The sequence below is a fragment of the Populus alba genome, chromosome 15 (genome assembly GCF_005239225.2).
Source record: "Populus alba chromosome 15, ASM523922v2, whole genome shotgun sequence".
In the NCBI taxonomy this organism is placed as follows: domain Eukaryota; kingdom Viridiplantae; phylum Streptophyta; class Magnoliopsida; order Malpighiales; family Salicaceae; genus Populus; species Populus alba.
In genome coordinates, this window is record NC_133298.1 from 1778352 (window position 1) to 1794568 (window position 16217).

The window sequence follows — 16217 nt, forward strand, 5'->3', positions numbered from 1 at the left end:
ATAAAATTAAATTCTAAAAGAAAGATTTTAAAAATCAAAATAAAATATATAACAATATTCAAAAGATTGATATCAAAATTTGATATAATAAATAAATAATAATATAATTTTGAAATTTTTACAAACTTCTCAAAAGTATTTCTACTTCAAATAAAAAAAATTATTTACTAAAAACCAAACTAAAATTTTCTTCTCACTATGAATTATTTTTCAAAGGAACTTTTCTAACAATAAACATAAAAAAGTTTGATTCTATAGCCATAGAATCCAAACAGTAAAAAGGCAGTGACCATTCGACACTTTACTTGAGGAAAAGGATAGTGAGAAAGGAAATTGGCATCATACCTCATTGGAACTTAATAGTGACATGTTTGCATTACCTCTCAGATATCTATCAATGGCCCCATGATATTCTCCTTCCTCCTTTATATTTTTTGTTGAAAATTGCGGTGAAACATCATTCACAATTGTTGTCAAGAATTAAAGTAGTCATCAGTTAACATAATCAAATATCTAATATGGTAATCGATGGAGCTAATGTACCTGAGAAAGATTTTTGGTAGACTTACCCATGGCAATACCAGATCATGACCACGTATGTAATCATTTAATGAATTGTAGTCTTTGAATGAATTGTATTCATACTGTTCGCTCAAACCAAGGAGAAAGCAGACACGGGTGAGCAACTCTCCACCTCTTCTCAGTTGTTGAGCGTGTTCTTTCCATGGACAATGAACTGCTGCGTTTCCATCCAAACTTCTTGGATTATCTCCCATCGCTTCTTAAATCCCAGCAAACGCAATTGCTTGGCGAGCCTATCCCCACCAGCTACCGCTGACTTGGTTTCTTTCCAGCGAAATTGAAAGCGTATATCATCAATAACATATGATTCATAGTAGAACAGAATTGCATCTACAACTTCCTCCCTGCTTGTCGCCGCCGGGCTTTTAGTGGGAGCTTCCTCCTTACTTATGATGCTATCCAAGTCTCGTCGTTGTAAATATGATGCAGTTACTTTGGATCCATTGAATTAATAACCATCCCTTCACAACTGCATTTTCTGTTCTCCAAAAAAATCCCTATAATCTCTCAAAAATATCCAAATTGATATATTAACCTCATAGAAACTTCTCAATTTTTAAACAAGTACCTGAACTAGCTAGTCTAAGAAGCTGAATGAGTCATCATAAGCACATGATGATGTGGCGGCTCTTCCACAAATCTGCAATTAGTAAGTTGAACTCCCGGTAATTACATTTCAAAGGTTGACTAAGGGATGACAGTCCCCCCAACAGCTTGAACAATTTAAAGCAAAGAAAAATTATAAATACAATTAAATACAATCACTAATTAACAGCCATCAATGCAATTTTTTCAATACATGCATGCAAAATGAAGCCCAACAATACTGTTTCTAGTAGGAACTTATTTAAGTTAATTCACTTAAATAATTATGGACACAACATAGCAAAAGCTAGTACTCTTATTCCATGCTTAAACTGATCTCATTATTTCAATGAATCCCTTGATCATCAGTTTGTGCTAGCAAACTTCTTGGAAGTGAATCAATTCCTTGTTGTGGAGCAGATGCAGTTAAAGATATTAGTTGCTGAAGCTGTCGATTTTGATACTCAAGCTGTCGATTTTGACGCTCAAGCTCTCGCAATTGACGCTCAAGCTCTCGCTTTTGAAGGACTGCAGTCTTTTGAAGTTTTTTGAACTCCTTTAAAATAGCAATATTGTTAGCTCGATATGAGTAATTAACAAATATTTGATTAATCTATGCAAATTATTCTTATTTAAAAATAGAAACTAGGAGTCTCATGAATTTAATTTAATTTCTCGTTTCAATAAATATAAAGGTAATTTGACTAATTTCCCGATATTAATTGATTAAAACTTGCTACGTAATTAAGTACATTAATCTTGTTTTATATGCATGCATGCATGCTGTTCGAAGGAGGCAAATTAAGTGCAACCTTGTTTAAATAAAAGAATGTGTGGTGTAAAAACTTATGCAACACAACGTGAATATCAAAAATAGCTTATAATAATAAGATTATTAGTTAGACGACAAACTATTAAAGGCCTTGGACATTGAATTTAGCAGAAGAGAAAGAGTGGCAAAGTGCAAAGCATGGAAAATTAACAGGTCATACATTTGTCGTTTCCTTTGGAAAAAAGAGAGAGAGAAAACCTTGTGTGCCTTCTGTCTGGTTTGTTACTAAAAAAAATTAATTTTATCAAGTATAAAAAATCAACAAAGCTGGACACGATAATTGTACTGACTTGTAAAAGTTCTACCTTCCATTGTTTGAAAGGAGATATGTATGGGTGTACTTTTTTTTTTTCTCATGGTAGGTAATACAATCAAACAATTTGAATATAAAGATAGGTAGAGTATTACATATCTGACCTATATATATATATATATATATATATATATATATATATATATTGGATCTCCATTTTCGAATTTACATGTATATTTAATTCTTATATATATTATTTAAGAATAATTTTGTGAGATAAGTGTAAAGTGTTTTGATTTTTTTATGGACAATAGACTTTTTTATTGAATCTTTATCCAATAAAGATAAGTATGAAAAAACTAAAAATTAGCTTCGATTGATGTTAATGCAAGTATGGAATTTAGAAGGAATCCTGAAAAGGGAAAGTTAAATAAATCTTTATTGCCATCCCCAAGCACGGTGCCTCTAATAGTGAATTTTTATTATTCACATAACTTGGTTTAAAATCAATATATTGAATAACATGTATGTATGATATACAAAAAATTTATTTTTTTATCTATAGATTAATTAATGTTATGCTTATACTCATATAGCTTAATTTTTTTTAATATCATCCCTCTAGTTTTTAAAATTACCAATGTTACCTTAATCGTTAAGAAGCTTGCGGTTTAAAAATGGTTCTTGAATTTATTTTTTGGAAATGTTTTTAAGTATTTTTATGCAAATAATAACATCGATCTATGGGTATATGAAAGTGGGTATTTGCAAGGAAGTAAAAGAGAAATGTTAGGAAAATTGAAAGTTTTGATAGTTATTTAAAAAAATAAAAAAAAATGAAAACTATTTTAAAAAACTATAGGGTAAACTGGAAGGTTTTAAAGTATTGAGATGGAAGTAGAACATACCTCATCGGGACCCAAAGCTGCAATACCTTCCAAATATTTGTTCCTAGCCTGTTCATATTCTTCAAGGTCCTCCTTTTGTTTTCATTGAAGATTGCGGTGAAACATCAATCAATTTATTGTCAGAAATTGGGAGTGGTTATCAATTAATAAAAGCAAAATATATAATATTAATCATTTATTTTAAATTTTCTTAGACATGAAGGCATCAATAAAAAGAAAATATCTAATATTAACCATCATCCAACCGTTTTAAATTAAATGACATCCAATTAAAATCACTTTATTAATAAAATGAAGAAAAACAAAACGAAGACATTAAAATGGAAATAATCTGATTTGTTATTTTATTCTGGCGCCTAAATAAATGTTGCTGGAAACATATAATTACTATTAGTTATGAATTTCCAAAATAATGAATTAAAAAAAAACATGTATAAATTGAAATAATCTGATTTGTTATTTTATTCTGACGCCTAAAAAAATACAGTATCTATCTATGTACTTGAGAAGGATTTTTGGTATATTTACCTCTTTCAATCCATCAAGTTCATATTTAGATGAATATCCTTTATATTCGTACTGTGCGCTCAAGCCAAGATGGAGCATGAGAAGGGAGACATGACTGAGTAACTCTCCACCTCTTCTCAGTTGATGAATATGTTCTTTCCATGGACACTGAACTGCTGCATATGCTACTATTTCTACCCAAACTTCCCTTATCATCCACCATCGCTTCTCAGGTCCCAATAAAAGCAATTGCCTGGCGAGCACTTCCACACCGATTAACACTGACTTTTCTGTTTTCCACCGCCTTTGAAACTCTCCACCATCAGGACCACGTGATTCAATGTTGCGCCATGCTTGCAAGGCACGTTGATATTCCCCATCATCAGGACCACGATCTTTTAGACCCCACAATTCTTGCAAGGTACGTTCATGTACCTCAAAAGCATAGTTTAGATCATCAGACTGAGGATCTTTTAGACCCCGCAATTCTCGCAATTCTTGCAAGGTACGTTGATATCCCTCATCATCACCGAATCCTTTAGAGAGCATATTTGGTCTTATCACCAAAAGATACATCATGTATTCAGATAGGCTTCTGCTTGCTTCATCTGCTTTGGAGACATTGCTTCCATCTTTATCAACATGATAACAAATATCTGTTGCGAGATGCCATACAAGAATGCTCCGACTGAATTCTACTTCAGTCGTGCACCACTTGTACTCCTTTAACAGTTCCTCTCTTTCTAGCACACCATCTCCCCTTTGACCTATTATTTTACTTCTGACATTTTTATCAAAGACATTCAAATCTTCCTTAATCTTCCAAGCTTTCTCTCGAAGATGTTCGAAAATAAGACCTTGCAGTTCTTCATTCAAATATTTCCTATTCACATGCATCTGCCTCATCATTTCATCCATTCCAAGCAATTCCAAACATTTAAGTGGCTTGTTTTCAATTGAAGAGCTTCTCAGGTTATACTGTGATATCGATCTCGACCACCTCTTGCTTCTAGTTAACTTCCTTATCAGAGAATAAGTTGCATTAGTCAGGGCGTTCCCTCCTTTATCAATCAACCAAATCATTGTCCAGTCAGACAAAACAAGGCATAAAAAACCATAAAACTCGAGAAAAACTGCGGCCACAAACAATAAATACGTAATTGCAATGTCGGTCGTTGAGTAGTCATGCTTGTCAATCATGACCTGGAAGGTAATAAACGCAGTAACAGAGAGCAGAGAGCTGATACAACGAAGAATGATTCCGGCACGGGAGTAAATCAGAGGTGCTTTAGTGTAAAACATATCATATATCAATCCAAGCTCAGCCTCTACCACCTTGAAGGCATCGCCTGCTTCATTTTTGGAAATCAGCTCCCGGCTTCTTATTAGTTCACCAATGCCAGGGACAAGATCCTGCATCATGAACTTGGATATATAAGAAAAAACATAAGCTTCAAGAAGATAAGCTCGTTGGTGGTCTTGTATTTCCGTACGTTCAAAAGAACGCCAAAAATCTGAGAGAGAAGAGTTTTTCAAACTCTTGGAGCATGAAGACCAGAGCACCCAAGTCCTCTCTACGTACTTTGCAATGCCAACAACGAACATTGGGATCGCTATGAATGTGGGGATACCGCTACCCCAGGACCTTGTGAATACATAAAAAGCCACCCCGACTTGGACTACAAGACCAAGTAAATGCCTTAACCACAACTCGTTATCTTCAATCGAGTATGCAGTGATTGTGTCTGGGCCACCAAGGTGCAGGAGTAGAAAAGGTGCCCAAAATGCCTGGATGGAATTGTTTGCTTTTTTTGAACCGTCACCTGATGAATCTCCTTGGCTCCTGGCTAGAGTACCCAGTGCAACAGTTGCCACCATGTCTGCTGATAGGTATGCAAACCAAACGAGAATCCTGATCCAGATTCTGCTGGTGGTCTTTCGCCGAGACCCAAATATGATGAGGATGGTTTGTAGTAAGAGACTAAGCAAAACCATTCCTCGAATCTCCCAATTGTTCCATAAATTTAAGACTTTTTCAGGCAAATTTTTAAGCATTGTCATCTTTTCCCCAACTGTGGAAACTAGTTCTCTCTATGAACCCTTGAAAAAACAGTTTTGTAAGATGAAAAGGTAAATGTGGATATATTTGAAAAAAATCTCTTAAAATGAACAGCGAAAATTAAAGACTCCTATAAGAAAAGAAGAGGTGCAGATGGAGGAAGACAGGGAACAATTCTGAAGCCTTCGGCAATTCTGGAAAAAGCACAGCCACCACAATTCTGAAGCTTCGGCACCACGACCAGCGTTAAAACCCACCAAAAATAGTGGCAATAAGAGGTGCAGTTGGAGGAAGACAATGAACAACCACTGCCGTGACCCACATCAAATCACCGTCATGAAGTCTTCCTCCCTCAGTGATCGATTAAATGCGATATGGTTTCATCAAATTTGGGTTTCTTTTGATTTATGGGAGGTTCTTGAGATGGGTTTATGTTGGATAAGTGGATTTGAAGGAATCTGGAGAGGGAGAGAGTACTTTACTAAAATTTTCTTTTAACTATGAATTATTTTTCAAAGGAACTTTTCTAACAACCATAGAAAAACTTTTCAATAATTGTTGCCTTTGTTGCCTCGGACTTGACAAATAGTCATGCATTGCTGTTAAACAAAGACTTGTGCAGTAATTGCCTCGGACTTGACAAATAGTCATGCATTGCTGTTAAACAAAGACTTGTGCAGTAAAAAGGCATTGACCATATAAATAATTGGCTTTGCACTGTTCCATTCGACACTTTACTTGACTTGTGCAGGAAAAGGATAGCGAGAAAGGAAATTGGCATCATACCTCCGTGGAACTTAACAGGCCCACACGCAAAGACTTAACAGGCCCACACTGTATTATTTCTCAGATATCTATCAATAACCTCACGATATTCCTCCTCCTTTATTTTTGTTGAAAATTGCAGGCCCACACGCAAAGACTTTATTAAATGGGCCAAGCGCTGGGACAATACCTGGTATTTTCCTTCTCTCTGTTTTTTTTTTCTAAATGTTGTTTTTTTTAATTAATGCCTTTTCTTAATATATGTTTTTCAGAATGATTTTTAAATTTATATTTAAATTAACACATCTTCTCTTTTCTTCCCTTTATTTAGCCTCATTTAAATAGCATTATTTTTTATTATTTTATATGCATTTAATTTTTAAAGAGATTATTTTAATTCATATATAATTGTTTTTATGTTTTAAATAACAAATATTTATTTTTGAATAATATTTCTAATAAATATAACCTTGTATAATTTTTTTATTCAATCAATTTTATATTTGTCTATTTCTATCTATTTTTGAATAAATAAAAAATTTCATTACCATGTGTAAGCGTTTTTTATTTACACTTATGTTTTTTTATATATACAAAAATACATTGAAAAAGCTTTAGTATATAATTTTTTTAAAGAAAAAAAATTAATCTATGATAAAGCGCCAGTCAAATAGCTGGTAAATAAATTTAAAAATTTTGGTGTAAACTCGCCTCCTTCATTGTTCACATGAACAACGAAGGAGGCCTTTTTGCATTTTTCTTCAAGCTTATAAGGAAGCGAACAAGGACAGCTTAGAGAGGGAAATGAGAAGGAATCCAATGGCCGGGAGTGCGTCCATCACTTCCAGCCTTCCCATACAATGGAGAACAGAGGTATATTGTTCTGCACATTATAATTTTGGATCAAATCATTGGTCTTTTTGTTGAAGCCAGTACATCGTTCTTATGCACTTCCAGCTCTATGGGACTGGATTTTGCTTTTGGATTGCATTGAATTGAAAATTTGCTTCTTTTTCTGGCTTAATCTGCATGATTTTGTTCCTGTTTACAATTACCTTGCCTTCTCCCCTAAGAATTTCAAGATTAATATGCCAAAAGATGAAGTTTTTGTTAGTTTACTGAAATCTCTTTCTTGCACATAAAGAGAAATCCGGCACGATTAAAGAATTGATGTTTTATCCTAAGTGCATGAATGTCAAAGTAATAAATAACCCAGCAAAACTGGATCGAACCACAAGAAGGTCAACTATATAAATAATATATATTTTTAATTTAAAAATTAAAAAGATTTTTTAAGATGTGAGATTAATGTGAGGATTAAACAATGATAAAAATATATGTCAAGATTAAAAGATCCACCAATGGTATTAGAAATAAGTATAAACTCATTATAAATTATTAACATGATCATATTAATTATTTTATTTTTGTAACACCATACTTATAAATATCATCATCAGACATTCATGTTGCTAACTTATATTAACAATAAATCAAGTTCCTTTCATAACAACGATGTCGGCCGAAGATTATGAAGGCTCAAGCATTTGATGTACCAAGTGTTATACAACACAAATCTAGATTAATCATTTAACAAGCAATGTATTAAGAATTAGTAAGATAAAAAGATAAGACATATTAATAACAAACTTATCTTGGATATAAGTATTGAAGTCCATATTAAATTTGTATTATGTTTATTCTAATTCTATTAGTGAAATCTTTTCATGTTGACATAATTAATTTAACTAAACATAATGAAAAAAAAAAACATAAATAAACAAAATAAAAGTATAATTATGATATAAGTTAACTAAACGTAGTAAAAGAAATGAAAATCATAAATAAAAAATTAATATAACTTAAAAAAAAACTTGAATATTACAAAGAAAGAAATCATTGATCTAAAAAACCAAAATTTCTAAATGAATGATAATTGACTTTTTCTATAGGGTAAAATTAAGAAATATTCATTTGGTAATGGTAATTGATTATTAATATATTAAAATAATATGTTTTTTAGATTATAATTATTAATCAGACATGATGAACTGCAAGTGGGAAGATAACCAAATGGCCTTAGATTTAGTTGTTCGATATGGGACAATCTGCTGCTGTTTTCTTCTCACTTTTTGCTTCAAATCCTGATAAAACAAAGAACGGATAACATGCAGCACGAGTCAATGGTGCGACAGTATATGGCCCTCCAACAGGATCTCTTCAAAGACATGTGATTTACTATGTTTTTTCAAGCAAAGATTTTTATTCATTATACTTTTGGGAGCAACGCCAAAAAACTTTGTGAGACATCAGTTTCTCTTTAACCTATATATATTTTTTTTAATGGTTAGTTGGACGTGACAGGACACCTAGTTCGAACAATTGAATTTCGATCAAGAACTAAAGATAATGTGAAAAGATACAAGTTAAAAATACCTACACCTTTTGATTTCTCTGCTCACTTTAATTAAGTTATCATAAACAATTATTTTTTATTTAAAAATATATTAAAATAACATGTTTTTTAAATTATCATTATTAATCAGACATGCTGAACAGCAAGTGGGAAGATAATCGAATGGCCTTTGGTTTGTTCGATGTGGGACAACCTGCTACTGTTTTCTTCTCACTTTTTGCTTCAAATCCTGATAAAACAAAAAAGGAAACATGCCTCTTATCCCCGCAGTAACTTACCTGCTTACTAGGTTTACAGGATGTTTAATAGACCTTAAAATTAGTTATGGTGTACGTAAGCTGACCAAAACACCGAGGATAAAAAAAAAAAAGATAACATGCAACACGAGTCAATGGTGCGACAAGACAACTTACCTAACCTTCAACAGTATCTCTTCAAAGAAATATATGATTTACTCTGTTTTTTCAAGGAAAGATTTTTATTCATTGGACTCTTGGGAGCAACGCCAAAAAACTCTGTGAGATATAAAAAAATATATATTTCTTCTTTTTAATTACCAAAATATAAAATATAAAAAATTACAAGAATCTAATTCAAGCTTGCAAGGAAGCGAACAAGGACAGGTTATGCACTGACATTTTAGAATGCGTTTGGTACTTTTATTAAAAAACATTTTTAAAAAATTTTGATTTTATTTTTGCTTTGAATTAATGTGTTTTTGATGTTATCAATCATTTTCATGTGTTGATTTTAGAAATAATTTTTAAAAAATAAAAAATATATTATTGACATTTTTTTTTGAGTGAAAATACTTTAAAAAGCAACAACAATCACATTTTCAAACACGCCGAAATGAAAAAGAATCCAATGGCCAGGAGTGCCTCCATCACTTCCCATACAATGGATGATGATCTTCACGTAAAGCTGCTATACCTGAAGAACAGAGGTATATTGTTCTGCACATGATAACTTTGGATCAAATCACCAGTCTTTTTGCTGAAGCCAGTACATAGTTCATATGCACTTTCAGTTCTATGGGACTGGATTTTGCTTTTCGATTGCATTGAATTGAAAATTTGCTTCTTTTTCTGGCTTAATCTGCATGATTTTGTTCCTGTTTACAATTACCTTGCCTTTTCTCCTAAGAATTTCAAGATTAATATGCCAAAAGCTGAAGTTTTTTGTTAGTTTACTGAAATCTCTTTCTTGCACATAGAGAGAAATCCGGCAATGGTATCTTCAAATACTCTGTTGAGATACCTACATGTTAATAGTACTGATCTTCTTGCTGCTAGCTATCTTGTTTGCTCTTCTTCAAATCGGAGCTTTTATGCTCTTTTTATTTTAGTCTCCTAATTTACCATGCAATCTTGATGGAAATAGAAAATTTTTTTAATGGCATTTGATGCGCACAAAGGTGAAGGCATCCCATTGATTTATGGCTTTAGCGCCTTTTGTTCAATTATGATCTTGAGAAGTGAAGCAGATTCATTGTTTTAAATAATTAAGTAATTTTTTTCTTATAAAAAGTTAGTCCATGACATGAGAATTACGTGTTACCTTCAAGTCCATTTAATATTTCTCTATCACAATATTTTTATAAATAAAATATTAACTTAATTTTATTTTAAAATCAAATCGTATTTTAAAATTTAAATATAATATTTTTTTAAAAAATTTAACTCAATCTGGTCAATCAACTCAACATGATTTAAATTTTTTATATTAAAAAAACTAATATCATAGCATAACTTAACGCTTTAGCGCCATTAAACCAAATAATTAATTAAATAATGAATAAAAATGATTTAAAAATTAAAAATTTAGCGATTTGCACGTCCTAATTTGTTTTAGTTAACTCACTTAAATAATTATGGATACAACTTATTCCATTGATCATAATTACTTTTGTGTTGGCGAGCCTCCTGGAAGAGCGACAATCCTCTGTGCTTAAGCTTTTTTTCTTTAGCTGCCACCACCTTTTTAAGTTCTTCCACGTCCACCTTTTTAAATAATTAGTTGATATTTCATTAATAAACGCAATTTATTCTTATTTAAAATTCAAAATTAGGAGTCTCTTGAATTTCAATTTCATTCCTCACTCCAAAATATAAATATATAGAGAGACTAATTTCTTGATATTAATTGATAAAAGTTTGCTAGTAAATTAAGTACACTAATGTTGTTTTATTTGATTGTTGTTCGATGTACGTAAATTAAGTGCAACATTGTTTAAATAAAAGGACACGTAGTGTAAGAGCTCTGCAACACTGGATGAAGAAGTTTTACATATGGATTTTCTGAAAATAAAACAACAAGACATGAATATGGCATCAACAATTTCTTAAATAATCAAGTAATGAACTCCATTAAAATTAATAATTTGTTTTTTTAAAATTATTATTTATTTAACTATATAATAACAAAAATAGATGATTGCAAAATCGATCGTCAAATCAATATTGAGATTTGTTTTTAAGATTATGATGACCTTATAGAAAACAAAACAAAATAAATTATGAAACCTAATTTTCAATTGATCCAATATTAAATGATAAAATAAAAAAAATAAATTTATAAGAAGAAGAAAAAAAATTTAACTAGTCATACTTGTCAACAAACCCATAAACTTTCTAAAATTTAGTAACATATTGTTTTCCAAAACTATTTTTTTAACTATATGATAAAAAAAAAATAAACAATCACGTAATCATGTTTAATTAGAGGAAAAAAAATATTTTGCTAAACCCACAAGCTCGCAAGGGTTACTTTGTCAAACTCGTAAGTCGAGTCATTGACTCCATAAAATTTATTAACCTAGTTTTTTTTAATTATTTTTTATTTAAATAAAATTTTTAAAAAATAAATCATACCGCGATGCTAGGATATTGTTTTGATACCAATCCGATGCTGAGATATTTTTTTGATATTGTAATAACCATATAGAAGACAAATTAAAATAAATTATCAACTATAAACCCCATAAATATATCACATAAGAACTAAAAAAATCAATAACCAAAGAACAAAAAAAGTTAAAATACAAAGAAAAAAAACAACACTGGTTATTGATTGTTTTTAGTTCTTATATGATATGTTTATGGGTTTTAGAGTTGATAAATTATTTTAATTGAAAAAAATATCAATAATTTATCGATTTATATCCAACATAATTGTATAGTTTTGTATTGTTTTCTTAGTATCATTCAAGATTGATTTTATGAGATACATGTAAGGCATTCTAATTTTTTTTTGTAAAAATTAAGTATGGAGGATTGAAGATTAGCTTAGGTAAATGTGAATATTAGTATGGAGGGAGAGGTAGACCTTTAGTGCCATCTCCAAGCAAGATGTCTCTAATGGTGATTTATCAGTCACACAACTTGGTTTAAAATGGAAAATTTCTTTATTGAGGCTTAAAATCAACATTGAATGACATATATGATGCTCAAAAATATTATTTGATAAATTTTATTTTTGTCTTTATAGATTAATTAACATTTTCTTCTAATCCTATAGTTTAAACTTTTCCAATATTGTCCCTCTAGTTTCTAAAATTAGCAATGTTAACTTAGCCATTAATAAAAAGCTTAGCATTTACATTTGGTTTTTGAGTTTTTCTTTTTTGGAATGTTTTTAAGTGTTTTCTTAACATAATTGAGAGGAAGCGAAAGAGATTTGTAAGAAAATGTTTTTTTAAAAAAAGTTTTGTTAGTTAGGGCGGGGGGAGGGGGGGGGTTGAAACTTTTTTTAAAAAAACTATAAATTTCAAACTATTGAGATGAGAGTATAGCATTGATCATTTATAAGATAAAAAAAAATAAAAATAAGTTCACCCAATTTTCCAAAATAAGTTAACAACTATTTCACAGCAAAATGAAAGGATTCTACATGTTTTTACAACAAGGCAACGCTAAATTGTGAAGTTCAATTAATATGCATTCAAGGGAGTGAAGATACGTCGACAAGATATATATATATATTTTTAATCAAACTCCCAATTCTTCCTTCTCATTCCTATTTTTGAATTTGAATACTCACATATTTTTTAAAAAAAACTTGAACATACTTTAAATTTAATCATTGGTTTTGAATTTAATGATATGAATTAAATGAGAAAAAATAAAATAATATTTTTTTTCACACGTGAAACCATTATCATCCAGGTGTCATGCTTTGAATTCAATAAAAATGATAGTAATGTCTTTTTAAGAACTTTTCCCCAACAGTGGAAACTAGTTCTGTCATTGAACCCAGAAGAAACTGTTTTGTAAGATGAAAAGTAAATATGGATATCTCTGAAAAAATCTCTTAAAAGGAATAGTGAAGAGATTCTTATGAGAAAAGAATTCTGCACTAGATTTCGAGTAAGGTGTCCTAAAATAGGAGTCGCTGCATATTGTTATTACAGCAAGCAAAGAAAAGGTATGGAATGCATTACAAATTAATATATGGAAGTGAGTTCTAGGATAAATCTTCTTTAACTTAAAGCTTGCTTGGCCGGCTTTTACAAACCATAGCAACATGTACAAGGAAGAATTTGGTACTTGGCTTGGGTACACAGCAATGAAGAGATGCTAAATAGTAATAAAGAGATGCTGCTTGAATCAAGAGACTTTAAATTAGTTGCCTGATAGACAATAGACATAGCTTTCTGACACTTAAAGAAGGAATTCTGAATATCAATATGAGGTTAGAGTACTGAAATCCCCGGCCCAAGTTTTGAATATGATACTACGTACCATTTACTGCTAACGAGTTTCTGCCTTGCATCAGTGGAATTTCGCATCTTAACCTAATCAACGATTGTCATCCTCTCAGTGAATAAAACAATGGGTTTATCCAATATCTTTTCATTCTCAAGAGATAGGCAAAGGCTTTGCTGCTTTGCACATTTTCAGCGGGCGAGTGAAAATATTCTTATGAGAAATTACTTCTGCAGTGGATTGTAGTTGGCGTATCAAAAAAAAAAAGAATCGCTGCATAATGCTGTTACAAGCAAAAAGAAGGTATGGGTTGCAATGCCATAAAATAGATAGATGCAACTTCCAAGATGTGTTGCCTATAATTCTAAAGCTCCGGCAATCAGCTTTCGCAAATCAACACATTTGAGTAAAAATCTTAAAATTAGGTTGCTTTGATACAGAGCAAGCAAGAGATGCTAAATATTAAAGAGATATTCAGCTTGCAAGGAATAAAAGATTTAAATTAGTTTTATTTTTATTTTCTCGGTGGACAGAGTTTGGTTTCCTTTTCTTAAACTCTTAAAGGGGCATTGGGGTTGGGCACAAAACAAAGAATAGATGCTAGATAATAAAGAATGCAGATTGCAAGGATGAAGAAACTTTAAATTAATTGCATTTTCTTTTCTCCATACACAGAGTTCGCTTTCTGTTTTAGAGAAGGAACACTGAACATCAACGCAGTATCTTTTGACTTCATTTCTGGGAATATGATGTTTGAGTGCTGAACTCCCGAAAGGTTTGAATCTGTAGCTCACAGTTACCCTTGGATTGGTGTATTATCAATACTGCAACCTCAAAACAGAGAAAATGTACCTGATGATGTGTTATGCAGGATATGAAGCCCCTGATACATGGACAATGGAATCTGGTTCAATCATCAATAGTATTTCTTAAAACATTTTCAAAACTATTCAACTCAATAGGCACCTTGAAAATTTTGCAAGAACCCACCTGGTGAGGTGTAAGACTCCATCTATACTGGCTTGTATAGCTCGGAATCCTTTGCCTGCACCATGTTAGAAGGCAACTCAAGAAAAATGTTCCTGATTAAAATTCCGCATCGAAAAGATTTCAAGAAGAGCTTCATGCCTGTTATAGCAGCAATGCAAGGACAATGGTAACAAATCAACAATTAAAATGAGAGTGATGGGCATTGTAAGGTGGCTTGATAGACACATCAAATGTCATGGAAACTTAGCATGAATACGATGAAGTACGCTTTGAAATTGAAACAAGAATCATAGTTATATATTTATCTACTATATATCTATCCAGATGTATAGCAGATCAGAAACAAGGCAGCTTACCTTGTCCAGTTGAATAAACGGATTGACATGTGAAGCATCAGAGGAGGCTGGCTTTTCTTATGTTAATGGATTGTCATATTAAGCTCTGCTTCTTGGCACCTCTCTGTCTAGAGCGTCCCATCCTGGACCTGATAATTTTTCCAGGAAAAACCTGTGTGTGAGAGGAGAGCTGCTTGAGATGCAGCCATTCCAAAGTAAGGTAAAAAAAAAAAAGTGTTTGAAAACATTGAGCAAGTTTGTGCGTAGCATTACTGATCTGGGCAGCCGGAAAATTAGAAATTAATTTTTTCAATATTTTAATATATTATTAACAAAAATAAATTTTAAAAATAAAAAATTATTATTTCAACACATTAAAAAAAAACTGATACAACACAAATGTTTTGCTCGTGTTTTTTCTGACTACGGATACGACATAGTACTCTTATTTGAAGACTAAACTCATCTTATTATTTGATAAAGATTGAATAATCCCTTGATCATCAGTTTGTGCGTGCTGGTGAACCTTCTTAAAGAGCACGAATCCCATGCTATGGAGTTGATGCACCTAAAAAGGACCTCAGCTGCTCAAGCTCTCGCTCTTTACGCTCAAGCTCTTCGTCTTTACATGCTACCATCCTTTTCAGTTCTTTCACCTCCTTCAAAATAGTTGTAATTTTCTAATGAACAATGTATTTTATTTAAGGAATAATACAGACCAAGCTAAAAATTATATGGATCTTTATTAAAAGTCTACCTCCAATAAAAAAAAATATAGAGGAAAAAAAAATATAGAGGAATAAAGTTTGATTCTATAGCCATAGAATCCAAACAGTAAAAAGGCAGTGACCATTCGACAGTTTACTTGAGGAAAAGGATAGCGAGAAAGGAAATTGGCATCATACCTCATTGGAACTTAACGGTGACATGTCTGCATTACCTCTCAGATATCAATGGCCCCACGATATTCTTCTTCCTCCTTTATATTTTTTGTTGAAAATTGCGATGAAACATCATCCAGATTGTTGTCAAGAATTAAAGTAGTCATCAGTTAACATAATCAAATATCTAATATTAATAATTTACTCCATAGTTTTCTTAGACACAAAGATCAATATATGGTAATCGATGGAGCTAATGTACTTGAGATAGATTTTTGGTAGACTTACCCGTGGCAATACCAGATCATGACCACGTATATATTCTTTTAATGAATTGTAGTCTTTGAATGAATTGTATTCATACGATTATCTAGTCCATCTAAGAACGTATAAACTCT

The 16217-nt window shown here is 31.6% G+C and overlaps 1 protein-coding gene across 3 annotated transcripts; it reads right to left on the minus strand.

Moving 5' to 3' along the window:
* Positions 1–293: 293 nt before the first annotated feature.
* LOC118028368 (uncharacterized) lies at positions 294–6284 on the minus strand. Of its 3 annotated transcripts, none has more exons than XR_012168034.1 (5): positions 3689–6284; positions 3161–3232; positions 1151–1222; positions 570–1060; positions 294–423 (listed from the first exon to the last, which is right to left on the minus strand). XR_012168034.1 is itself a non-coding variant. In XM_035031939.2 (3 exons), the coding sequence occupies exons 1-3, from the start codon at positions 5726–5728 to the stop codon at positions 1514–1516; spliced, it is 2322 nt and encodes a 773-aa protein (XP_034887830.1). In that variant the 5' UTR covers positions 5729–6284; the 3' UTR covers positions 1322–1513. The 3 variants fall into 3 exon arrangements, 1 of the variants encoding a protein (XP_034887830.1); XR_012168033.1 differs by having other exon boundaries at positions 1151–1295; XM_035031939.2 differs by lacking the exons at positions 294–423; positions 570–1060; positions 1151–1222 and adding an exon at positions 1322–1723.
* Positions 6285–16217: the final 9933 nt, after the last annotated feature.

Coding starts and splice junctions, on each gene's coding strand:
- LOC118028368 (XM_035031939.2), bottom strand. CDS start 5,728: ATGACAATGCTTAAAAATTTGCCTGAAAAAGTCTTAAATTTATGGAAC. Junction 3,233..3,688: donor AACTTGATGGATTGAAAGAG/GTAAATATACCA, acceptor TGAAAACAAAAG/GAGGACCTTGAAGAATATGA. Junction 1,724..3,160: donor CAGCTTTGGGTCCCGATGAG/GTATGTTCTACT, acceptor GCTATTTTAAAG/GAGTTCAAAAAACTTCAAAA.